The sequence below is a fragment of the Annulohypoxylon truncatum genome (genome assembly GCF_022578515.1).
Source record: "Annulohypoxylon truncatum strain CBS 140777 unplaced genomic scaffold F4807scaffold_41, whole genome shotgun sequence".
NCBI classification, from domain to species: domain Eukaryota; kingdom Fungi; phylum Ascomycota; class Sordariomycetes; order Xylariales; family Hypoxylaceae; genus Annulohypoxylon; species Annulohypoxylon truncatum.
The window spans coordinates 163241-185162 of NW_025953827.1; the positions used below are offsets into that span (position 1 = coordinate 163241).

Below are 21922 nucleotides of genomic sequence, written 5' to 3' on the forward strand. Positions count from 1 at the left end.
TACATACCTAGTAGATTTAGTCTTGACAACGAGACCTACTTGAGAATACCTAGTAGGAAACATTATATTATTGTAGTGTACCTATCCATGGATATCACTTGTATTTGTTCAATGAACAAGCTGGATAGCAATAGGGTTTTACCCTACCTGTATGCATCCGCGAAGCTAGTCTGCTTATATACACCAATCTCATCTCTCCCCATAAGAAAGTTCTCCGGCGGACCCAAATAACTCGGTCTCACACCACCTAAATCCACAATGATTTTCTGCACAATGACGCTCGGCGCTAGTCCCCAGACCCTAAGAGTATAGGCTCCTTCTTGAGCGATACTCCACGCCGTCGTCGTATTGTGGACCGGCGCGAGCCCCCAAATAGCATCAGCTACGGCGCGGCCCCAGCCAGGTGGCATGTCCGCCCCGACGCTGTCGCCAACGAATTGGACAACCTGCGGTTCGGCCTGCTCCGCACCCGCAGGAAATAGAGACACCGCGAATTCCAGCGGCGTCTGGTCGGATAGATAATTCTGCGTCGGCGAAAGGTACAACGTCACGTTGGCCTTAGATACGTTGGTAAATAGGTACAAATCGTATTCGAGAGCCGGAGCGGTCTCGGGCGTCTGAGGTGGCGTGTTTTGCGGCCAGAGGGTCACTCCACCAAGCGTGCGTCCGTAATTTTTCAGAGTCTTGTATGTGATCTCGGGGGCTGGTGGTGCGTTGGACGGTGTGTAAATACGTTGATAGTGCGGCCCTTCTATTGCAACGTGCCCGTCAGATTCGACGAAGCCCACAGTGAAGTTGGACGGAACTGTGCGTAAATTGATGGGTAGTTGTACGATCGGTTGACCGTACCAATTCGAAAAGCCTTCGCGCCCGCAACTAGTTGAAAAGTTGATATTGGCTACTGTGTTGTTGACAATCTGTGGTGCGCTTGCCCAGTCTACCGAGACGAAGACTCGACTGTCTGTACCATTATCAGGTCCTACCGTTCCGTTGTACTGTGACAGCTTTACCCAGGATAAATCGGTTTCTGCCAACCAGTCACAATTAGCCTTACCCCTAGAAAATACGTCAAACCAGCGTATAACCGGGCCATAAAGATCCAGCGACGGGAGCATGAGCGTGTTCCCCGAATTCGCATGATATTTGTCGTCTCCTGGAATACTAGCGTTTGACCCTTCGACAGCGATCCCCACACTGCCTGCTATCGAAGATATCGCAGTCTGGACATAGGCCATGGCTGGAAGAACATTTCGCATTGGCTGTTGCCAGTAACCATCGTAACCGAAGTGGGTTTCTAAGAAATTAGCAACCTTCAAAAAAACGTCGTAGAAAGGTTGAGAAGCATTATGTAAATCGACTTACGGTCTAGCATGTGCTTCCATTTCCCGTCTAGTAGACTATCCCATCTAATCGTGAGATCAGCATCGGCGTCGAAACTAGCCAGAACTCTAGAGATCATATCATTCGCTGCGGTCCGGTGTTGATTGGCGTAAACCATGTTCCTTTCAGCACCAATATGAACTTGGTGAATGATCTGACCGCCAAGGATTGGGTGAAGAACCATCTCAAAGAACGCTGGCTGGAGAGCTTCGTCTAGTTGGTCGTAGATTGCTTGCGCATCTTGAGCTAGACCCTGCCACTGACCTAATATCGCATCTCCCTCGTTGTAATTGATAGTCGAATAGACATACGGCTCAACTAATTCAAACTTCCTCCTTGCGGCGAACATGCCGAAACGCGTCAGGATTTCTGGTATAGCCAAGGCATATTCCGAGCCGAATTCGCGAGTTGCCCAGGCAAGAGTCCAGTTACCCACATCATCTATTCCCCATTGATTGATGTCGTACGCCATGTCGAGGAAGTGGGTGAGCGGAATCTCCAGAGGCTTTAGGTCACCGACGTTGACAATCCATATCCGATCGGCACCGTGAGCGTATGCAAGCTGCATCTGTTCTGCCGTCTTCTCTAATTGTATCGTGTTGATCCACTTGTAGTCTCTGGTGTCGCCAACGTAGTCGAAGTGGTAGTAGATGCCGGCACCTCCAGATCGTATCGTTTCATTTCCGATCGGCACTCTCCGAACATTGCCCCAATTGTCATCCGCCCATAAGAGGGTGATATCTTCCGGGATTGTCAAACCTTGCTGTATATATGACATGACCTCCTTGTAGAGACACCACAGTTGTGGAGCTTCTTCGATTTTGACACCTAGCACATCTTCGATGATAGCTCGTTGGTTATGAACGAGAGTTTCTAGCATACTGACAATAAATTCTACACCTAACCCTTCTATGGCGGTATCCCCAGTCCCCCGCATACCCATAGTCCATAAACTATTCCGAGCGTAGGGCTTCGCGCGTTGAGCTCCGTAAACGAAGTACTCGTCGATCGTCTTGTTATTCAGATTATAAGCCCAAGGCCCGAGACCTTCATTAGTGTAAAACGTCCCGAACTCGTTCTGCGCACGCATCATCGGCTCCGTATGTGAACTTCCAAGAACAACCTCCCATGCGTCGGCAAGTGGTTGGCTTCTCGGATCATCAACCTCGAACATAGTTGCCCAAAGAGCTGGCCACAGATAATTCGCCCGTAATCGAAGTAGAAGCTCAAACACGTTCGCGTAGAAGTCGGCGTTGTACCCGACTCCGTAAGGGGTGTCCGGGTAATTCCACTCAACCCATCCCGATAACCCAGGTTGCTCGTCGTTTATGAAAAAGCCGCGGTATTTGACCGAAGGGGGTCCCTGAACTTTACTATCCGGCAAGACGTAGATTTCTTTGGATTGCTTGATCGGAACATCCGCCCACCAATACCACGGACTAACGCCGATTTGTTCGCTAATATCATATATCCCGAAGATTGTGCCACGAGGATCGCTACCTGCTATGATTACAGCTTTCGAACAACCGGTTATCGGCTCCTGAACAATTCTGGTCGTGAAAGATTCCCATTTCCCCTCGATATCAGAAACATCTAATTTCCCAGCGGTAATCAGGTCGTCTATAACTTTAGAATGTCCTAAGGTACCGGCAATTATGACCGTACTTTCGGCTGATGGGTTAGTATATGCGGGACCGTAGAAATTTTGCGTATTATTAACCTCGTACTGTAGGTATGTATGATATGTTAGCAGATGATGGTTATGGGGAAATCTTGTTGTTGTTGTTATGAGGCCCGGGAATGTAGGTATCCCGTACCAGCAGTTACCAGTCTTCTTCTACTTGATGCAATGTAATACATGGGTTAAAATTGACCAGCTTACATGAGTATAATTCCGCTTAATTGGTTTATATTCGTAAACCGCTGGTTGAGCTCCAGCTTTCCCACTGCTCAGAGTGAAGTTGGTTCCGGTCACTCGGCCAAAGTCCTTCGCAAGGTCACCGGCCGCTCGAATTACCCCCCAATAATCGTTACTTGAGACGAGGATCTGCGGTTGGGCGATCGACCCAGCTATTTGAAAAGCTCCCTCGCTATTGGTAAAGCTAATTATCTGTTGTTGTCCAAGGGCGACTACGAATGGAGAAAACCCAATTACCGCCGCAAGGAACTGACATCTTAAAGACGGCAGTCGCATAATTGATGCTTTGATTTAACAATACTAGAAGGTTTACCTCGGAGAAATATCTGCGCCGGAACTGAGTAGTCTAGTTACGCCTATCTCAAGCACGAGCAGGCTACGAGAGGTACGATCACATCGTGAATCGAAAAGGAGACGATGAGAGTAATATATAAGTACGCGTAAGTTGGTTTCGGTACCATCCGGGAAAGTTACCCTTGCAGGCCCTGGCCGATAGTTAGAGCGAGTCGCCATCGTGAATACGGAACAGTCGACTTGTCCCGCTAGGTTCATCTGCATGTCTTAATTGTGTAGTATCTCCTAGATGGTAAGGCCGTGTACAAACAATAACGGGAATACTACCCAAGATCAGATTGATTGCCGAGTATCAAGGTGCCTGAATTGACCATAGCGTGTATAGTAATCCGCATTGGGATAAAGGCCCTATGATTATGGCATCGTGACGAAGAGCTAGAGAAGTTCAAGAATGATGAGAGTCGGTTGGCGGATAATTTGAAGTGAGAATTAAGATGGGGACAGCGAAACTAACAGCAAGATGCCAATGCGCCAAAACTTCCCCGCATAGTGCTAGTCTACCGTAATTAGCGTGATTGGCAAGATGCGGAGATTCCTTACGAGGAGGTAACTCAGTAAATCGTGCCTGCTCGTGGAATAAATTACTGGGATTTAAGTCTCGACGCTATTGTGAACTGTCATATTTAACCGGAATTTCATCCGTCTAGGCTTAGGTAAACTTTGACTGTTTATACCGAAAGTAGTATCAGATCATTATCAATAGGTATGAATATTCAATATTCTAGGCCCTTGTGAGAAGAGTTGAGAAGTTGATAACATGTCCCACCAGACACCAACAGATTGGGCCACTGCTCAACCGTACTAATGGCCCTAGTATCATTCGCGAAACTACAGATGTAGTCTTCCAATGGATTCAATTTTCTGATGGAGTCGTCCTCGTGATGGAGGCGGATTGTCTATCTAGTCGACAGATTGCGATGGCACGTCGATCTGCTCTAACTCGATTGTTACATTCTGCTTGCTAGGAACTTCGAGAAGGATTAGCTAGGCGTGATACTGCTCTATGTAATCATCCGAATCAAGGTTGGTCCGTCTCCTACGAGCCGCGATCCAGCGTCTGGTAACTAGGTTACTGACTGAGGTGTGTCTTTCAAGCCGCAGGCTCAACCTTCGACAGCATGTGCAAGAGCAAAACTGTAGTAATAATTTCGTAACTAGGTCTGCCATCTAGGTGATGTAATCCTTAGATGGCAAATGTCCCGATTCCGGCAAAGCACTCCTATTCTTCTTAGCTTCCTCATCTATCACACTTGTGGGGGCGTTAGAATCTAGCCTAAAGTGTACCTCTGTCCCATCTATACTGGTCCGTGCCGCATCGAATCTTATAATATCGCGCTCTAAGAGGCCTTGGACAATGGCGTCTTATATCTCGGCGCTCTTCGTTAAGTCTAGAGGAGCCAACCGGTGAGCGTGCCGCATGTAGAGTCCGATCACATCGCCCCATTTAGTGTTTTCCCAGGAGGTGCGGCTTGCCTGATGCGTCCGCTGTGATGTTGCCGCATGCTAGTCAAGTATGATGTGTGAGAGATGAGTCTTGGTGAGATCTAATTCATTCTCGCTGTATGGTGACCACGTGACCACGAAAGTATCTGATCTATGTAGTACCACTTGGATATGTCTCTTGATAATCATACGCACAGTATATAGGAAATTGAATACGATTTTGTATTTCGAAAATACCTAGTCATAAGTGAACTACGTAGAGACCTTTTTTATAAAGTAAAGTTTAGACACTCAATTCTCATCCGTGTAGGTAGGTTTCAATGACTGATGGGCCTCTCATGTTAGTCTCTTCTGCCGACAGATAAGGATGCTACATACTTTTAACTCTCAACTCATGAGAAGGCCTACCAAGTTGAATTTTACCAAAGCTGCCCAAGTTCCTAAGCTTTCCACTAGGGGGTATTAACCTATAGTCAAGTCGAGAAGTTAACAAACTTCTCAAGTTAAACCAGACGAAGTTTCCAATTACTGCTAGCCGCTAACCCGTTTTGTCTCTTAACCCGGTCTCGGAGATCTCCGCCTGTACAGGATCGGAGTTAGCAAAAACCTGGTATATGAGGGGCTTGAATGACTCGGAAATCAAGCAGCGATCGAATCATCTAGACTCGATCAAGCAATGGCATTCCTCCGTGGCGCAATTGGCTAGCGCGTCTGACTGTTACTTCACACCCGTGATGGCAATCAGGAGGTTGACAGTTCAAGCCTGTCCGGGGGAGGAAAGAGCTACTGAAGGTAGTTACGGAGCTCCGTAACTGCCCCGAAGTTTTTTAAATTTTTATCTTACATCTACATCATACTTGAATATGTGCGTATAAAGTGGATATCAACAGTCTATATTTTTGCGTACAACTATTCAGATACTTCGAGCAGAAATGAAAATGTTTAAAGGCAGAACTCAATTATTCTCACCAGGAAACCTTGGTGGCAAAGTCCACTTGATGTTCAGTAGCTGCTCAAAGCTGTTACGATCATAAGAGCCCCGAGACAAGTAGGGTGTTGCTAATAGAATGACATTTACGGCCGAGAGTCTATGATCGCTAGGCGAGATGAGCAGTCGGTATCATCAATTGGCCCCCGCACGAACTTAGGAACTCAAGCACCTGGAATTTTTCATTTTCACAACATCGGACTTGTTACAGAAGACTTAGTCGGGGAACTGTAATGTTCCGGGCATATTAAGCAGATGAATTATCTTAAGGCTGTCGGTGCCAACTTGACACTTAATCCGAGGTCCTCTCATAATTCAGAGTTCATATTATCAAAGATTATGTAAGGAGCAAAGTTAGGTGGGCGGCAGTGGGGCGGGACACCACTACCACAAAAATAAGACATTTCGTAGCAGAAATATTGCTGGTGGAACTGGGCCTTCAATTTTTGCCGAAGTTAAGGAATCTTGAGAAACGTCGTATACAGTCAAAGACTTGTCAAGTAACAACCACACTATTCCACAAGAATCATGCCTTCCAATACTTAATGTCCTTTTGGCGATGTTGTTTAGGAAGGAATAAAGGTATATTAAAGTAATTGAAGGTACATAGCTGCCTGACTGAGTTTATACGTAATTTTGTAGCATTCAACACCTCTAATACGATCTCCCACGTATCTCGACCCAAAAAGAATAGCAAAAATTGCGAAAAATATATATTCTACTCCCCCGGACAGGCTTGAACTGTCAACCTCCTGATTGCTTCTGGTTTGATGCAGTAACAGTCAGACGCGCTAGCCAATTGCGCCACGGAGGAATGCTATTGATCCATGAAGGACATCTCTCACCCGGGCGGGCGGTGGGCGCTCCTCTAGCCAATCGCTAATTCGGGACCCGTTGTTGGGAAAGAACGACTTTTGCAGTGGCTTATAAGGCCAGGAGCCAAGCCCCAAACAGCATATTCAGCCGTAGTAACCCCGTTCGGATGTCCGAGAGTCCTTAATCAGACACAGTCCAGTCAAAGCACCACTTTTCCCAACACTTAGCGTGCTTTACTAAGAACATCTCTGGCGTTATTCTTCTCCTTTCGGTCTCTCTAAGCTTGAAGGTCATAATAGTTAGGGCTAATTTCGAATGAGAAGCTTCATGGGACTATAAACAAAGTCCCGAACAGCCGCCTTAACAACTTGAGCCGATGGGGAAGCTCAATTGAATCTTCATGTAAAGTAAGGGTTTATTTCTAATAATCTGAGTGAAATGAGCCAATATTCGCTCGAGCATAAAAACCTCTTATTACCTATGAAGGGGGTGTTGACAACTGAGAGTTGGTTAACATCGTACGATTCAGGAGATCTTGTATTACGTAATCGACATACAGCATTAAGGTTCAGCCTCTATGAGCCGCAAACTTTCTTAACTTCAACTCAACGTTAGTGTGAAATTACACATCGCAACTTCCTGGTGGTAGTTACTTGTAGAAGGAGAATCCGTGATTTCCTAATTCTACGGACAGGTGGGAAAGGATGGTTCGGTTCTTCACATCACGAAAACAACCACGCCTTGAAATTCGTCGCTATCATGCTCTGATTCCACTAAGTCATTTTTATGATTATAAACATCATGAATTAACATAATAGAAATCTATCAATTGTATTTACCGATGCCTTCGTAAACTTTAGTTCACTAATTCCCATGATTGTTCATTGGTCATTGACTAACTGCTCTTGTTTAAACAATCCGCTTGAGGACCATCTAAGAATGCCAAATCAGCGATGTGGCATATATATAGTCGGAAAACAATTGTATACCTGGTATCTCACACCTGAGAAAGTAGCATTATCGGGTCGACCCGAGCCTATCCGGCTATATGTGGGGGGCCATTCCGATCTAAGCGTTCCTTCCATTCCGATTCCGGCCGGGCGGAGAAGGAGCTACCTACCATTATCTATGCCATTATCTACAACGACACCTCATCCATGAGAGAGGGAATGGATTCTAACTGCTTTTTTTATATAATCTCGCATTCATATTCATAGAACTTGATTCAAATCCAACTACTCTATCGGCTTAACCCCTGAAATGGAGGCTTATCAGTTAACGGCAACCGAAGCTCTCACCAAACTTAAGGATGGTTCATTAACGGTTGAAGAGTACGCGCGTTCGCTACTCGCGCGCATCGAGGAAAGAGACGCAGCTGTTCAGGCTTGGGCGTACCTTGACCCCGATTATGTGATCGAGCAAGCAAAGCAACTTGATTCTATACCGCCGGAAGAGCGAGGTCCCCTACATGGCGTAGCCGTCGCAGTTAAGGATATCATGTATACTAAAGGTGTTTCCCCTAATTACCTACCTATTCATTCTTCTTTGTCACCAAGGGTAGATACTGATTATCGTAGATATGCCAACACAGCACAATTCCCCAATCTACGAAGGTGATGAACCGAAACTTGATGCCGCGTCCATCATCACGCTACGCCACGCGGGTGCCTTGATTCTTGGTAAGATTCCATATATTAGTAGACTGTAGTAATTGAAAGGTAGAATGCTCGCATACTGAATTAAAACAGGTAAATCAACTACGACGGAATTCGCGTCGATTACAACGGGACCGAAAACAAAGAACCCTCACGACGTAACACGCACCCCCGGTGGCTCTTCCTCCGGATCTGCGGCCGCCGTAGGAGATTTCCAAGCACCAATCGGATTGGGCACGCAGACAGGTGGAAGCACCATTCGTCCGGGTTCATTCAATGGCATCTATGCTTTCAAGCCTACGTGGAACTCTATCAGTCGTGAGGGGTTGAAGGTGTACTCCCTCATCCTCGACACGATCGGCTTCTTCTCTCGGAGTGTAGACGACCTCCAACTGATTGCCGACGTCTTCGAACTCGAGGATGATGTCCCTCCGCCTAGAGAATTCTCGATTAAGGGGTCGAAATTTGCGGTTCTGAAAACGATGATATGGCCACAAGCAGGTCCCGGCACGATTGCCGCATTGGAAGCTGGCGCAAAGCTGCTGAGAGACCACGGGGCAGAGGTTGAAGAGATTGAATTACCTCCCGAGTTCGACAAGTTGCCGGAATGGCATAGCATAGTGTTGCGCACTGACGGACGACCAACCTTCTTGTCCGAGTACCGCATTGCTAAGGATAAACTAGCACCTATGCTAGTTGATCACGTCGAAAATGAATCTAAGGTTTCACGAGCCGCTCAACTAGAAGCATTTGACAAAATTGCTTCTTTAAGACCTAAGATTGATGAGATCGCCAGCAAGTATGCTGCTATCCTTACACCGAGTGTGGTAGACGAAGCTCCCGCAGGTACGGAAACTACAGGGAGTCCGGTTTTCAATGCTATTTGGACGGTAAGTTACGATATCTGACGATTTTATGGGTGATTGCTCATTGATGTTTTCTAGGCCCTCCATACACCCGTAACGAGCATTCCTGGATTTAAGGGGGAGAACGGGTTACCGGTGGGCTTATCGTTGGTTGCGCCGAGATACCACGATAGACACCTGCTGGAAGTCTCTAGAGCCGTAGGGGAGATATTTGAAGCGGAAGGCGGATGGAAACGGCAGGTATACCATTAATCATGCATTTAGTCTCTTGAGTTTTTGTTCACAATCTCCTTAATGGATTAGTTGGGTCAAGACACCTTGGATGGCGGTGGCTATCGATATTAAGTCAGCTTCATCACATAGGTACTTTAGTGTATATCGCATCACCATCACGATTATATTCTTAATCTACCATGACTCAGAAGTGAGTTTTAGACCTCTTTGGGCAAATTTGACATGTGCAAGAATAGATTTCAGTTATTAATGGATTGGTTACTTATGGCCCAAGATGGATAAACCTCTAAAATCAAATATCAGGAGAGACAATTTAGAAAATCGCCACGGAAAAATACCTAAATAGGGGCAGTGCCCGGCAATTTTCCAGAAAAGCAAGTATAAATTACCCCAACTTCCTCGGTCACCCCCCTTAGACTAGGAGGTAGTTAGTGACGCTACCTCAGGTGTCAACGCCACAATCCTTCGAGTTCCCAGTTTTGATTTCGGCAGAATAATATTTTACGAAGCTTTTAAACCATGATTTACCCCAAAATAACGGCTTGGCAACTGTGTTACTTTTGCTCGGGTATGGTAATCAACCCATTGTAAAATATCTCCTTAACTCTCATAAGTTGGCGGCTGGGGATCAGAGGGTAAAATAACTGCTGGTGGCTCAGACCCCGTTATCAAAGCCGCAAAGTCTTGATAGAACCAAAGACATAAGGGGTACATCGTTTTACCCTAATTTTGCCTTGAACCAGTTATACTAGAGATGCTCAGGATTATAAAGTGGTGCCCCTGGCCGATCAGAATCCATCTTTTGTGGGTGCTTACGTACGTAGGTGTATTCTGCCCTCTAATCCCTGGCTGCCGACTTTGTGCTAATTAAGGAGACAGAATATCAGAATATGCAAGCATCCGGCAAAACATACAAAAACCAAACTCCGCACACCAGTGTCTCACTTTACTTTTCATAGGGGTGAATGACATCACCGCAAAGATCGACATGAGCATGCGATCAGCCCTTTCAGCCGGCTGCCGCGAGGTTATGAAACTGTGCGCCTCCAACTCCGACCATGCAGGGACTTGCATCTGGGCTGCGGGGAAGGGTATCGGCTCGATCCTATTAACCCGACCTATTGCTTCGGCAAGTGTACGATCACTCACCCAAAGTCGGGGTTCGGATATACATTTGGGTAAGTGACATGGGTAGTAAGCAGTTAGGTAAGTGGTCGACGATACCAAAAAGTGAACTACCCGAAGATGGACCACCACGTTTATCTCACCTCACCCCCGCGTCTCGTCTCGTTGCACAGAAATTCCCCTCTCTAGAGACCTTAAGTAGAAGCAAGTTATTTGTCGAGAATCATGTCGCGTCCGTTTGAAAAGGTAGAGTACGGAATATGTGACTGATCATATATTAGATCTGCCCCCTCCCCCCGTTCTGAAGTCCTGGCTAATACTATTAGGTTATTATTGTGGGAGCTGGCCCCTCGGGTTTGCTCCTCGCGCTGCTCCTATCCAAACATGGGATCTCCGTGGAGGTCCTTGAAGCATCCCACGAGTTGGATAAGCAGCCGCGTGCGGCGATCTACGGGTCCCCCGCCATCCCGGATCTGCGCCGGGCGGGCGTCATCGACGAGATCCGCCGGCGGGGTATGAGTCCGACGTCGATGTCCTGGCGAAGATTCGAGGACCATAGCTGGATTACTGGGATGGACGCCCAGGTCCTGAAGAATATGAACGGCGAAGACATGCGCATGGCTTGTTTAGCCCTGGATCAGTTAGACGAGTTGATGCTCGAGGAGTTTCTGACCAAGTACAATGGTAAGATTAATTGGAAACACAAGGTCGTCGGTACGGGTCAAGATGAGAAACAGGCCTGGGTCGATGTAGAAACGCCAGAAGGTAAAAAGAAAATCTATGGCGACTACGTCGTTGGGTGTGACGGTGCGGGAAGCGCCGTTAGGAAATCCCTCTTTGGCGACGAGTACCCCGGCTTTACTTGGGAGAGGCAGATCGTAGCAACAAATGTATGTGCCCGAAATGACTAATTCATTGGATTCGTTCAAAGAAGGCTAACCTTAGCCTACCTAGATATACTACGATTTCACCAAGTTCGGGTTCAAAGACTCGAATTTCATCTTACATCCTGAACATTTTTATGTGAGTTCCTATTCTCTCGCTTCCAGAACAAACAAAAGGGCGATTTACTTGGACAAAAAACCTGACTTACACGGAAATATGTAGATGGCAGCCAGGCTCACGAAAGACGGGATGTACAGAGTGACGTACGGCGAATCGCCCGGCCTAACCTGGGAGCAGATGCAAGAGCGGCAACCCTGGAAATTCGAGCTGATGCTTCCCGGCCACCCCAAACCAGGCGAGTACAAGATGATCAACATGTCGCCGTATAAGATGCACCAGCGCTGCGCGCCCAAGTTCCGCGTAGGTCGGATCCTGCTAGCGGCCGACGCGGCGCACCTATGCAACCCGTGGGGCGGGATGGGCATCACGGGTGGATTCGTCGATGTTGGCGGCCTGTACGACTGCCTCTCGGGGATCTGGGATGGGAAGGCGGACGAGTCGATCCTAGATTTGTACAGCGAGAAGCGGATCGAGAAGTGGAAGACGGTCATCGATCCCATCTCTCAGAGCAATTTCCGCCGCGTGTCGGACAGCGACCCGGATACCCTGTTGGAGCGCGACCCTGTCATGCAGGCGTGTAAAGATGCCGAGAACGATTTCGAGAAGCAGAAGGGAATGTACCTGAATTTCTTTGACATGAAGTACGATTTTACTCAGCATTATAAGACGGCGTGATAGAGTAAGGATAGGATGGGTATTTGTTGAAATATACCTTTACTCCACCGGCTGGTTTCAAGTCTCATATACCTGCGCGTGGTAGACTATCTAGAAACAGATTATATTTCGTGATATTCGTTCTTGGGTGTATTTTTATCTGCAATTAGGGACTCCATTCTGACGGACCAGCTTTTGATCACCGCTTGTTTCAAACCGCAAGTATGAAAAATGTCACAATGAAAATTCCGGGGCCAGGTCTTCCATATTCACCAAAACAATAGAAAAGAGGGTATCATTTTTTTCCTAAAGTAATTGTACAAGACCTGATAACAACGCATTATACGACTTAGGTAGGTGTTAACCCCTATAATTAGAGGCGTTCAGAGGCGTTACGGGGAATTTAAGGAGTAACATCGCACCAATTCACAGGCTTGCCTTTCCCCTCGATTCGAAAGGTAGAGTACCAACGAGAAGTCCCGCTGCAATAAACAGTGCACCACTTGTGTAAACCGGCGCCGCCGTCTGAAGGTTCGCGAACATGGCAACAATAGGGGCCATGATGCCGAAGATCCGGTTTGACGTCGCCGTAAGCGCATTCCCAGTACCGCGATCTTTAGTAGGGAATAGCTCGGGCGTGAAGGCATACAGGACGGCGTACATGATGTTGCTCGTAAAATTATAAGCACAATTCCACCCCAACAAGCTAGAAGAACTAGTCGCTGTTGTCGAGCAGTATAGAAAGATGCCTGTCAGGATCGTGCTTAGACTCAACGCCCCTCTTCTCCCGAAGTGAGGCAATTCGACGAGAAGACCGCCCAGGAGGGCACCAGGTACACCGAGCACCGCGATAATCAGCGAGTTGCGATACGTGATGTAGGTAGACCCATCTCCGAAGTCTACGCCGCGCGTACTCTGAATATACGGTAGGAAAGCGTTATATAATGGATAACTGTGGGCAAGGTTAATAGTTGTAAGGGAGAAAAGGGGTCTGACCTTCGCTTACCCAAGTCCGATGAAAGCCCAGACCAACATCAACGCGCCCGTGCTGTATGCCAATTTCCCCGTCGCAAATAAGGACCGGATATGAGAAAGATCAAGCGCTTCCAGCTTGCGCTTCACGGCGTCGCTCGCAGTAGCCCGGTTTTCATACCCTTCCGGCTCGCACGCCGTCAAATCTTCGATGGACAAATCCGAAGTTTTCTTGTTCCGCCGAGCGACTTCGTGGACTATGCGCACCGCTTCCTCATCTAATCCTTTGCCCATGAGGTACTTGGGGGATTCATAGATGGTGAAGCAGAAGAAACGAAGAACAAACATGATAAGCGTCAGCCCTCCCATCGCGATCATGAAATAGCGCCATCCCATGTTCTTAGCTCTAGTGCAGTCCGTGTCAGTCTGCTGACATGTCCGATACCCTAATAGGGGCCATGCGATCAAATTAGCTATGACTTGCGCAACGGCCCAGTCGATAGACAGAACCGTCAGGAGGTACTGATGAGATGCGGGGAGAAATTCGAGGAAAATAGCAGAATCAACCGGGAGATTTCCGCCGACGCCAAACGACCAAAACGCCGCAAATATCCCAATTGCGGCAAAATTGGGGGCGGAGGCAGCTATCATGCCCCATACGGCGGTTATGCCAAGAGTCAGGTTAAAAGCCCATCTCCGGCCGAAGACGTCGCAACCGAATCCCCAGAACATGGCGCCGGCAAGTAAGCCGATGTTCTGGGCAAGACTGAGTAATGGGCCACGCGACGGATGGAACTCGTTTACAATGGGCGTGAAAATGAGAGATGTGACGATCGGCCAAAGATTATCGGATGCCCAACCGAACCCTACGACTATGAAGAGCTGCCATTGGTACCATCCCATGCCAATGTCTTGGATCTACAATGCTGACTATTAGACCAAAGATCAGAAGTATTAGAGAGAATGGTTTTTAGAAATTTACCGCTCTATTTAATACCCTCGCCTTTGCCTCGTATACCGGATCAATCGTGCCTTTAGGGATCGTGCTAACATCTTCGATCCCGACGGCGACGTCTTCGCCTAGGTGTCGCTCATTTTCAGGGCTTTTCTTTCCGCTTTCGGTCGTATCCCCTGTCATGATTCGCTCGCTAAGCTAGTAGATCGGGGGATCGGATTGAAACAGGAAGAAAACGAAGACAGGGTCCAACAATAACTATTAACGACGATAATCAACAATGATGCACTATGGTTTCATTGTTGAGGTGGGTAGCGGAAGCTAAGCTGTCTATACTGGTAATTGCCTAGTGATAATCGGCAGTCCGTAGCTAGAAAGCTTGTTGGCTTTAAAAAGAGAAGTCCGGTCAAGCTTCAGCTAGCTTTTTAGCCACGATGAAACAAAGTAAGCTGCTAATGGCGTGCTCGAAATCTTGGAGAATCCTTGTCTCGCAATAGCTGGCAATCATCCTTTGTTACCGGGATCCAGCTGCTACTAACAGCCAAATCTGCAGCGTCGGTGCCAGCGGCCTGCAGTAGATCGACGCAAACTCGGGCATCCCGCAGTGCCAAGATCGACGAACGGGATCCAACAGCGAATCTGGAGATTAGGTACCGGGGAAATCGAAGACTAATGGAAACCTTCACCGGTCTCAGATTGTAACGGTAGCGTAATGAAGGTAAGGGTTAAGTCCAAAAATAGTTTTCTTGTCTATGTAGGTAAGTACCTGATGAATGAAATATCTAATACTATACATTTTGCTCCTTCGAATCAATGCTCACTTCTCATTTCCTTATGATGTCCTTTAGACATCTTCAGCAATCGGCGCCGGTGAAATACCCTTTACCCCAAGAATCGTCTTCTTCATCCCCTCACCCATCACATCGCGCGTCCCAACCACTCGACTCCATTCATCTCGAGGACCCAACCGTCCATATCCTTCCTACCCGAAGGCAATAATCCCTTCGCGTCTCCATCACACCGTGGATCGTTATAGACCACCTTAGAACCCGTTTCTCTCGTTCCCAAACGCTTGGCCAGCGCGACCACGAGAATGATTATGGCGTGATAGGAGAACTTAGCTGACGTCGGGCATTTATGTTTGCCTGCGCCGAACGGCATGTATGCCTCGTCCATGTGTTCCGTATTGTTCCGGAACCGAGAGGGGCGGAATTGCTCGGCGTCGGGCCCCCAGATGCGCCTCTCCCTGTGACACCATTCGACATCTGCCTTTACGTTGGACCAGCCATCTTGACCATTGGGCACCGCGCGATGGATTCGCTTCGTCGGGGGATACAATCTTAGTCCCTCCTGCTGAGAGTTAGTATGCGAAATACATGGTATTTGAGGCGCGATTATGCGGTTTGGGCTTACCTTAGCAAAATTAATCGCCGTGTCCATTATATTACAATTAGGTTCCGAGTTGAAACATTCGGGAATATTTCGAATGACCTCTTGAAATTGCTGTGTCGTTTCTAGGTCCATGTCTCTGAATCCGGCGGAGACGTACGTTAGCAACACCACGCGCCACATTGTCTCGTACGCTGGGATTATGGTGTTCAAGGGGTGCTGCTCGGAGCTACATGGGAAATGGTTCGGAAGCAGACGTCTTAGAGAAGCCTCAAGGTGGTCTTGTTCGTTCCGCAACTCAGGCCCTATGGTTTCGATATTCTTTGACTGTTCCCAGAGATTATTGATCGCATTCGTCGCCTCAACAACATCAGCGAAGTTGGAACCGCCGAGATTCACGTCGAAGAACTGGTATGTCATGGCCGCGAAAACGACGAATCGGACTGTGACTGCCAATGGTACAGAGTCTTGAGAGGCTGAATCAAGCCTGAGTGCTTCATTGAGGGCCGTTTCTGAGATGGTAAAGAAAGTTAACCAATTCTGTGGACTCATCCTAAGGATGACGCTTAGAGCTGATCTGGTGAAGTTTTTATGGACATTTTGATCCATGGTAGTAAAAGAATTGTTGATACCAAAGACCAAGATCAGTCTTTGGTTTGGTCTAGCTCGGGAGGCGAGCCTATCGAGTAGGTTGTTCTCCCCGAGAACGTCGAATTTAGCAACGGCACTGTGCCTGCTTACTTGCTCTAGAGCATTGGACTGTTGGTTATGAAAAAGTTTTATGATATAATAAATAACAAAGCCAATGATGGATAAGAATATGAAGCCTCCTGTGGCGGAAGTTGGAATTAGGTAAGTCAAAAACATTTTCACAAAGAAATCAAAAACTGACTTTTCTGACCATGGAAAGAATGACATTGTGAAGAACGAGTCATCTTGTATAGTAAGAACTTCGAGGTTATATACCCCCGCTGCAGAATGATTAGAACGCAGCCTCAGACTCCTAATTCTAAACAGCATATGGCGTACGTGCTCGTCCCTTCTCCTGTTGTCTTCATTTTAGAACCAAGGAGAGCAAACAATATCTGTTCATCGAATAGTCCAGCAGGATCCCGCTGTCTTGCTTCTAAGATCTGATCGGCTTAACACGAACACCTGGACGACCGATCCGGACCGAAACTCTCAAGTCAACCCCTGACCCCTCATGTCTGTAAGCTCCCGCCGACCCAGGTGGGACGGCAAACGAAGTCCAGCCAACCGCGTCTCGCATTCCTTGACAATAGTGAGGCTTCGACAATAGCTGAATTGTCCTACCTAGCTTTGGCAGGCTATTCCGAGGCTGAATTGCAAACGAGAGTATTGGCCCTCAGATCTCAACGTATATCGAAAAAGCAATCATCCTAGCTACCCAATATAGAGGACGGTCCTCCGCGTTTTGGAGAGAGCGGGAGGATAATATGAGAGTGGTGGGATGCATTATTATGCTATATATTACCACTGCCATGTCAGACTTTGTATAACGCGATGCCCAAATTAACTCGTCATATTGCAGATATATCTTCCATAGGTCAACGGGAAGGATTGGTATGATCTGATGACAAGCTACAACGTGTCGACAAAGCGGCAGGCACGCTAGCCTTGCGTTCAGGGGGTATTTGGAATTAGGTGGGTACCTAGGTTAGAGACGTGTATCTATGCTTGAATTTGCTCTCTTAATAAATCGAGTACATAGAGACGTAACAAAATATGGCTCTACTCGGTGTTAATGCACACCCCTAACTTCCTAACTACCGGTTAAAGTAAAGAATTAACTAGAAAACAATTGTGAAATCTAATGCGGCTGACCAGTTAATGAGATTAAGAACATGAATACCCCTAGCCTGACTTTTTCACACCTAATCCCAAGTTAGACCACAGAAGAATGTTATGATGATGATGGAAGGCTGGGTAGGGAGGCAAGTGGTCACGAGGGCAAGAGAGACGACCACAGACTCGAAGCCTTGACGTACTTTCAAGCTCTCGGGAAGCAAATCGTATAGAATTAGCTAAACCCTTCGCTATCCAGCGGGAAGAACTTGCTGAGTTCTATCTCTATGGTATCTACTAGTCGTGGGCCCTCTTATTCAAAACTCGCTCGCTCTCTACTTCCATTATACGCAAGAGAAAGTCAAATTATACCTAACAAGCCGAGAACGCCCCTATTATGCATCATTATGCACGCAATAATGAATTCCCCCCCAGCTTCTACCAACCGGATGGATATACATTTTTGATCCTATGCCTCTTTCCTTCCGTGAACGCCGGCCCCAGTCCAATAATGTCATTAGTTATGTGCTTACGGCCGTAGTCCGATCCGCAAATAAGACGTTGATCTAGTACCTAGCAGGAGATTGCGTCTTCATGCGAATTGTCCTTAGGCGAAAAGTCATCGTTTTCGTGTCGAACGTCTTCGTCTTCGGATCCCAGAACGCTTTGGCATCAACAGTGATATAAGCGCGTGGTGTAGCGATTTCGACGAGCCCGCTTATGAAGATAGAACCTCGCGGAGGGAGACCTTGGATAGGTCGCCAGGTCTGACCGAACTTCTGCTTGAACGCCATCCACGGCCCTTTCATGTGCTCCTGAGTAGATTCTATACCGTATATATCCTTGACACTCTTCGGCTTGTTGGATTCGACGCCGGAAATAACGGGGATGGGACGACTCACTCCAGAACTGGGAGAGGCAGCCGAGGATTCGGGAGTTGGCGATGATCCGGCCGGTCTGTTCTCGATGGGGGAAGGAGAGTCGCCCGATGAACCACCGGCTTCTTGGGGCTTCGTGGAAGGCGGGGTCTTAGATGCTTTAGAGTCGGCTTCGGCTACCGTGTTCTTCAACCTCTGTTCCACATCTTTTATAGTTTTCTGGAGAGAAGGGTTTGAATCGGGATTAGGGTCGTATCCAAATATCTTGGCGACGTGCGAAACGTTCTGTTTCATGAGCGCCCCCGTAAAGCTCCACAATGATACGGTGATCGGATAGGGCCAGAGAGCACGCCGTATCCAGATAGCTGCCGTAGTGTCGATAGGTTTCTCCGTAATAGCAACCTCATCACCTATCGATATCCTATAGAGCAAGTTAGATTGTGGATTTCTATGTACGGAACCAGACGCGGCGAGGGGTCATACCCTTTCTGAACGAAGGTTGGCGGCGGTCTGCTGGGATATATGATATGAAGCCAATATCGACTTAGAGACATGTCCTTACCACATCTCTGGACAAGTACTATGCTTCGTAGTGCGGTTTTGCGAACAAGCTCGGCGAGATCGTCTCATGTAAGAATTAGCCATTCATTCAACGTACTCTTACCCTTTCCTCTTCCGAGTCTCTATTTGCTTACCTTGTATGCTCCTCGTCAGCTCCCGATCGCCATTGATCCTGATAAACGTCTGCCACTCCGGATCCGAACCTCTGTACGGCGGTGATTCGACAGGTCTAGTGGTGAAGGGGATCGGGAAAAACATAGGTTCGAGCATCTCTTCTTCCATCTCTTCCCTTTCTTTCCTAGTTAAGTGTTTCTCTTGCTCTTCCAACCAGGCGGAGAGGGTCATGAAGATAGACGCCTCGTAGGCTTGGTAACAGATATAGTAGATGCAACCAGCGAGTATGAAGTTCCTGTGCAGTATGGATTAGTAAGGACGATATGGGCGCTACGGACGGTATCCGAGTTTCTGGTTTCTTACTTTGGCTTGAACCACTTTCGGCGAATCCTTACCCTCTGTACCTGCATAACTTGAGGCATAGGACCGGTAGATCCATGAACTCTAGTAGCGAGGGTTAAAGGATTCGGTCGCGATCGCAAGAGTCGGAACATGGTGGGCAGACGATCGAGGCGCGCCTCAGGTTGGCGGCCGAAAGAGGGAGGGACTTGGCGAGATTTCGGATTTGTATGTCAAAATTTAGCGATCGGTGGCATAAATTACTAGGTAATTGGGTGTATCCGTGGTTATAAATGGTCTGCGGTGCGCCTTAGAGTTCCCATTTCATAGCGACCCGACATCGGGACGACGGGAAGAACAGAGGCAAGTTATGGATTTGGGAAGTTTTTAGTCGGTTACAAATGAATTGACTTTAACGTCTAAGTGACAAGGCAGAAGTAAAATCGCAGCCTTTAGACGTGGAAGGTGCGATAGACCATATAGACCATTTGCTTCTAGAACTTCGACACCCCCAATTAGACCGTTCCAAATTAGAACTAGTACCTGCCCAGTTACGTACGAATACCTACTATACCGATTACCTAACAAACATATCCACCCGCCATGTACCATGGACATTTGATCAGATCCCCTACGCACGTATTACATATAACCTGTTTATTGCATATGCTACACATGCAGACGACTCTATAAGTACATATCTCTGCATCACTTTGCCGATATTCATCCAGTCAAATCCCCTAACCTCTTAACCAAATACAGCATCACATCGCATAAGCTCCAGCTAACGTCGCCTTCGCAATCTTCATCACAACCAACAGCTTCAGAGTATTCAGCCTCGACAACATGAAGCTGCAGAGCTTCTTACTACCAGCTCTAGCTGGCATCGCCACCGCCAATGCGGAAGAGCAATTCCAAAATGCAGAGGTCTATATCATCAAGCAACAAGAGACCACAGTCTCAAACCCTCCCTCAATACCGCAAGACCTTGCTCAAGCTATCCTCCTTCAGCGCCTCAGTACATCCGAGCAGCCATCAGCTCTAGGCCAACTACCCGAGTCGATCTCCCAAGAAGAGTCCATACTCTACCTCAACCAATACGCGAAGACGCCTCGGCCGTTATTCGAAGAGATCGACGCGAACGAGCCTAGGCAGCTAGTTATCGCGTTTTCCGGCGTCACGGCTGGGAAGCAGAAGGACCTTCAAGCCGCTCTTCCGGGCGTACCCCTTGCTTTTACGGCTCCTGGATTGAGTCAATTGTCTGTTAAGGGGAAGAAGGCGAGCTGCGCATTTGATCAGTCTATTAACCCGGAGAACGGCAAGTGCTGGAAGGGCAAGACGCAATATCTCGAATATAATGCTGCTAAGGTATTATCCACCTTCTATCTACGTCTATATACATTAGATCAAGAAGCGAAGTAAGACTAATAAGTAGCAGGATGAGAACGTAATCAAACAACTCGGCCAAAACATCGCAACCCTCCAATCCGGCGCCAAATCCGGCGCCCTCGAGACCACCATCCTCCTCCTCGCCGACCCCAGCTCCTCCTCCCTCCTTCGCCGAGATGTCCTTGAAGATGAGCTGGTCATGGCCGAAGTGGTCGCAAACAAGGACATCCCCACGGCCGACTCATCCTTCAACGCGGACGGTTCCAAGAAGCCCTCCGACCCATCCAAGCCCTTCCACGCCTTCTCCTCCAAACCCTCCAACCTAGCCGCCCGTCCCGCCATCCTGCCCTCCTGCTTTACTTCGCACAACGCCTGCATTGCGGCCACGGACAGCTGCTCGGGACACGGGGACTGCGTGAACAGGTGGGGCAACCTTGAGGGTGTCAAGGACGCGTGTTTCGCCTGCCGCTGCATGAGCACGAACGAGACCGACGACGCGGGCCGCACGGGACTGTACCACTGGGGCGGATCCGCGTGCCACAAGCGCGATATCAGCACCCCCTTTTGGCTGTTCGCCGGCGTGACGCTTGCTTTAGTTGGTACAGTTGCTTTTGCTATCGGTCTGTTGTTCAACGTCGGCGAGGAGAAGCTGCCTGGTGTTATCGGGGCTGGTGTTTCGAGGTCTGGGAAGTAAGTTGGGCGCTTACCTGCCTAGCGTATGGCTTAAATCAACCGGGGTGGTCTTGCGTAACTGCGTAGCTACCTGAAGAGATCAAAAGAGAAGTCTGGAAACTGTATGAACTACGAACAAATGAATAGAAGGAAGGACTACCGCCGAAGCTGATCGAAGACACGGCACGGTGAGGGGCAGAGGAAAGACTGTCTCATTACATGGATTGCATGTTAATGTAGACGATAATGCAGATGTATCATACGTGTACTCATACCGGGAACACAAATAAACGGGCGCTGGTTAGCATATCTTGTCACCCCTTCACCATCTATAAGGGGGGGTTTTCGCATGGTATTTCATTATGTAGAAGGTTCAAGACACAAATTTTACAAGGCTCGTTAAATTGAC

General features: G+C 47.9%; 7 protein-coding genes and 2 non-coding genes across 9 annotated transcripts; 4 read left to right on the plus strand and 5 right to left on the minus strand.

Moving 5' to 3' along the window:
* Positions 1-2: 2 nt before the first annotated feature.
* F4807DRAFT_277500 (glycoside hydrolase family 115 protein) lies at positions 3-4000 on the minus strand. The gene is made up of 3 exons (XM_047994642.1): positions 3263-4000; positions 1363-3106; positions 3-1294 (listed from the first exon to the last, which is right to left on the minus strand). The coding sequence occupies exons 1-3, from the start codon at positions 3572-3574 to the stop codon at positions 144-146; spliced, it is 3207 nt and encodes a 1068-aa protein (XP_047850139.1). The 5' UTR covers positions 3575-4000; the 3' UTR covers positions 3-143.
* A 1778-nt stretch (positions 4001-5778) lies between these two features.
* On the plus strand, positions 5779-5871 carry F4807DRAFT_t133. The gene has a single exon. It is a non-coding gene; the product is annotated as a tRNA-Asn (tRNA).
* Positions 5872-6804: 933 nt separating this feature from the next.
* F4807DRAFT_t137 lies at positions 6805-6897 on the minus strand. The gene has a single exon. It is a non-coding gene; the product is annotated as a tRNA-Asn (tRNA).
* Positions 6898-7910: 1013 nt separating this feature from the next.
* On the plus strand, positions 7911-9904 carry F4807DRAFT_442492 (glutamyl-tRNA amidotransferase subunit A). Its single transcript, XM_047999475.1, has 4 exons — positions 7911-8409; positions 8477-8578; positions 8648-9444; positions 9499-9904. The coding sequence occupies exons 1-4, from the start codon at positions 8160-8162 to the stop codon at positions 9670-9672; spliced, it is 1323 nt and encodes a 440-aa protein (XP_047850140.1). The 5' UTR covers positions 7911-8159; the 3' UTR covers positions 9673-9904.
* A 356-nt stretch (positions 9905-10260) lies between these two features.
* On the plus strand, positions 10261-12459 carry F4807DRAFT_470976 (FAD/NAD(P)-binding domain-containing protein; the record flags this gene model as incomplete). Its single annotated transcript, XM_048002870.1, has 4 exons — positions 10261-11025; positions 11106-11669; positions 11734-11802; positions 11887-12459. Exons 1-4 carry the CDS (start codon positions 11005-11007, stop codon positions 12457-12459), a joined length of 1227 nt encoding a protein of 408 aa, XP_047850141.1. The 5' UTR covers positions 10261-11004.
* A 202-nt stretch (positions 12460-12661) lies between these two features.
* Positions 12662-14542, minus strand: F4807DRAFT_277617 (MFS general substrate transporter). The gene is made up of 2 exons (XM_047994643.1): positions 13445-14542; positions 12662-13390 (listed from the first exon to the last, which is right to left on the minus strand). Exons 1-2 carry the CDS (start codon positions 14311-14313, stop codon positions 12865-12867), a joined length of 1395 nt encoding a protein of 464 aa, XP_047850142.1. The 5' UTR covers positions 14314-14542; the 3' UTR covers positions 12662-12864.
* A 701-nt stretch (positions 14543-15243) lies between these two features.
* F4807DRAFT_277644 (uncharacterized protein) lies at positions 15244-17310 on the minus strand. The gene is made up of 2 exons (XM_047994644.1): positions 15779-17310; positions 15244-15715 (listed from the first exon to the last, which is right to left on the minus strand). Exons 1-2 carry the CDS (start codon positions 16772-16774, stop codon positions 15284-15286), a joined length of 1428 nt encoding a protein of 475 aa, XP_047850143.1. The 5' UTR covers positions 16775-17310; the 3' UTR covers positions 15244-15283.
* Positions 17311-17503: 193 nt separating this feature from the next.
* On the minus strand, positions 17504-20001 carry F4807DRAFT_442512 (uncharacterized protein). Its single transcript, XM_047999476.1, has 4 exons — positions 19477-20001; positions 19134-19408; positions 18922-19063; positions 17504-18859 (listed from the first exon to the last, which is right to left on the minus strand). The coding sequence occupies exons 1-4, from the start codon at positions 19605-19607 to the stop codon at positions 18127-18129; spliced, it is 1281 nt and encodes a 426-aa protein (XP_047850144.1). The 5' UTR covers positions 19608-20001; the 3' UTR covers positions 17504-18126.
* On the plus strand, positions 19984-21921 carry F4807DRAFT_442515 (uncharacterized protein). Its single transcript, XM_047999477.1, has 2 exons — positions 19984-20820; positions 20891-21921. The coding sequence occupies exons 1-2, from the start codon at positions 20299-20301 to the stop codon at positions 21533-21535; spliced, it is 1167 nt and encodes a 388-aa protein (XP_047850145.1). The 5' UTR covers positions 19984-20298; the 3' UTR covers positions 21536-21921.
* Position 21922: the final 1 nt, after the last annotated feature.

What these genes read in the sequence shown, in the direction of transcription:
- F4807DRAFT_277500 (XM_047994642.1), bottom strand. Translation starts at nt 3,574, where the DNA reads ATGCGACTGCCGTCTTTAAGATGTCAGTTCCTTGCGGCGGTAATTGGG. An exon ending in TTAAGCGGAATTATACTCAT is followed by an intron (nt 3,107 to 3,262) that starts GTAAGCTGGTCA and finishes ACATACCTACAG; the next exon opens with TACGAGGTTAATAATACGCA. An exon ending in ATGGAAGCACATGCTAGACC is followed by an intron (nt 1,295 to 1,362) that starts GTAAGTCGATTT and finishes CTAATTTCTTAG; the next exon opens with AAACCCACTTCGGTTACGAT.
- F4807DRAFT_442492 (XM_047999475.1), top strand. Translation starts at nt 8,160, where the DNA reads ATGGAGGCTTATCAGTTAACGGCAACCGAAGCTCTCACCAAACTTAAG. An exon ending in CGCGGGTGCCTTGATTCTTG is followed by an intron (nt 8,579 to 8,647) that starts GTAAGATTCCAT and finishes GAATTAAAACAG; the next exon opens with GTAAATCAACTACGACGGAA. An exon ending in TTTTCAATGCTATTTGGACG is followed by an intron (nt 9,445 to 9,498) that starts GTAAGTTACGAT and finishes GATGTTTTCTAG; the next exon opens with GCCCTCCATACACCCGTAAC.
- F4807DRAFT_277617 (XM_047994643.1), bottom strand. Translation starts at nt 14,313, where the DNA reads ATGGGATGGTACCAATGGCAGCTCTTCATAGTCGTAGGGTTCGGTTGG. An exon ending in TGGGCTTTCATCGGACTTGG is followed by an intron (nt 13,391 to 13,444) that starts GTAAGCGAAGGT and finishes CCTTGCCCACAG; the next exon opens with TTATCCATTATATAACGCTT.
- F4807DRAFT_277644 (XM_047994644.1), bottom strand. Translation starts at nt 16,774, where the DNA reads ATGCTGTTTAGAATTAGGAGTCTGAGGCTGCGTTCTAATCATTCTGCA. An exon ending in CGGCGATTAATTTTGCTAAG is followed by an intron (nt 15,716 to 15,778) that starts GTAAGCCCAAAC and finishes AACTCTCAGCAG; the next exon opens with GAGGGACTAAGATTGTATCC.
- F4807DRAFT_442512 (XM_047999476.1), bottom strand. Translation starts at nt 19,607, where the DNA reads ATGTTCCGACTCTTGCGATCGCGACCGAATCCTTTAACCCTCGCTACT. An exon ending in CGAAAGTGGTTCAAGCCAAA is followed by an intron (nt 19,409 to 19,476) that starts GTAAGAAACCAG and finishes CATACTGCACAG; the next exon opens with GAACTTCATACTCGCTGGTT. An exon ending in GCTGACGAGGAGCATACAAG is followed by an intron (nt 19,064 to 19,133) that starts GTAAGCAAATAG and finishes TTCTTACATGAG; the next exon opens with ACGATCTCGCCGAGCTTGTT.
- F4807DRAFT_442515 (XM_047999477.1), top strand. Translation starts at nt 20,299, where the DNA reads ATGAAGCTGCAGAGCTTCTTACTACCAGCTCTAGCTGGCATCGCCACC. An exon ending in TCGAATATAATGCTGCTAAG is followed by an intron (nt 20,821 to 20,890) that starts GTATTATCCACC and finishes AATAAGTAGCAG; the next exon opens with GATGAGAACGTAATCAAACA.